This window comes from Mesoplodon densirostris, chromosome 1 (genome assembly GCF_025265405.1).
Source record: "Mesoplodon densirostris isolate mMesDen1 chromosome 1, mMesDen1 primary haplotype, whole genome shotgun sequence".
In the NCBI taxonomy this organism is placed as follows: Eukaryota; Metazoa; Chordata; class Mammalia; order Artiodactyla; family Ziphiidae; genus Mesoplodon; species Mesoplodon densirostris.
Genome location: NC_082661.1, coordinates 65685223 through 65686280, shown reverse-complemented (window position 1 = coordinate 65686280; position 1058 = coordinate 65685223). Strand labels below are relative to the sequence as shown.

The following is a 1058-nucleotide window of genomic DNA, read 5'->3' as shown; positions in this document are numbered from 1 at the left end:
TTTATTGCATTAAAGCATATTTATCTCTTCAGCAGATTTGCCCAAACAACTGTATATCCACATGCAAAAGAATGAAGTTGGACCCATGCCTCATATCATACACAAAGATTAGCTGAAAGTATATCATAGTCCTAAATGTAACAGCTAAAACTATAAAACTCCCAGAAGGAAACATGGAGAATAAATCTTCATGATCATGAGTTAATTAATAATTTCTGGCATGTGTGCTTCCTGACTGTCCTTTGTGGCTTGTGAGGAGTGCTGATTGCAATATGTCTTCGGGAAATGCCAAAATTGGGCACCGTGCCCCCCAGTTCAAAGCAACTGCTGTAATGCCAGATGGTCAGTTCAAAGATATCAGCCTATCTGACTACAAAGGAAAATATGTTGTGTTCTTCTTTTACCCTCTTGACTTCACCTTTATGTGCCCCAAGGAGATCATTGCTTTCAATGATAGGGCAGAAGAATTTAAGAAACTCAACTGCCAAGTGATTGGTGCTTCTGTGGATTCTCACTTCTGTCACCTGGCATGGATCAACACACCCAAGAAACAAGGAGGACTGGGACCCATGAACATTCCCTTGATATCAGACCCCAAGCACATCATTGCTCAGGACTATGGGGTTTTAAAGACCAATGAAGGCATCTCATTCAGGGGCCTTTTTGTTATTGATGATAAAGGTATCCTTCCACAGACCACCATATATGACCTTCCTGTTGGCCTTTCTCTGGATGAGGCACTGAGACTAGTTCAGGCCCTCTAGTTTACTGAAAAACATGGGGAAGTATGCCCAGCTGGCTGCAAGCCTGGCAGTGATACCATCAAGCATGATGTCCAGAAGAGCAAAGAATATTTCTCTAAACAGAAGTGAGCACTGGGCCATTTTAGGGCCAGGCTGCAGTAGGTGGCCATGAGAACAAATCCTCTTTTGTATTATTGTCATGCTTAAAACACAAGACCTTGCACTCAACCCAGATGTGGTGTGGGACAAGACAGGCCTTTCCTGCAGGGGTTGGGGAGACCAGCCTTTCTTCCTCTGGAGGGAATGGCCTGAGCT

At 43.8% G+C, this 1058-nt stretch overlaps 1 protein-coding gene across 1 annotated transcript; it reads left to right on the top strand.

Annotated features, from left to right (window-relative positions):
• Positions 1 to 272: 272 nt before the first annotated feature.
• LOC132481271 (peroxiredoxin-1-like) lies at positions 273 to 764 on the top strand. The gene has a single exon (XM_060086059.1). It carries the CDS (start codon positions 273 to 275, stop codon positions 762 to 764), a length of 492 nt encoding a protein of 163 aa, XP_059942042.1.
• Positions 765 to 1058: the final 294 nt, after the last annotated feature.

Coding starts and splice junctions, on each gene's coding strand:
- LOC132481271 (XM_060086059.1), top strand. CDS start 273: ATGTCTTCGGGAAATGCCAAAATTGGGCACCGTGCCCCCCAGTTCAAA.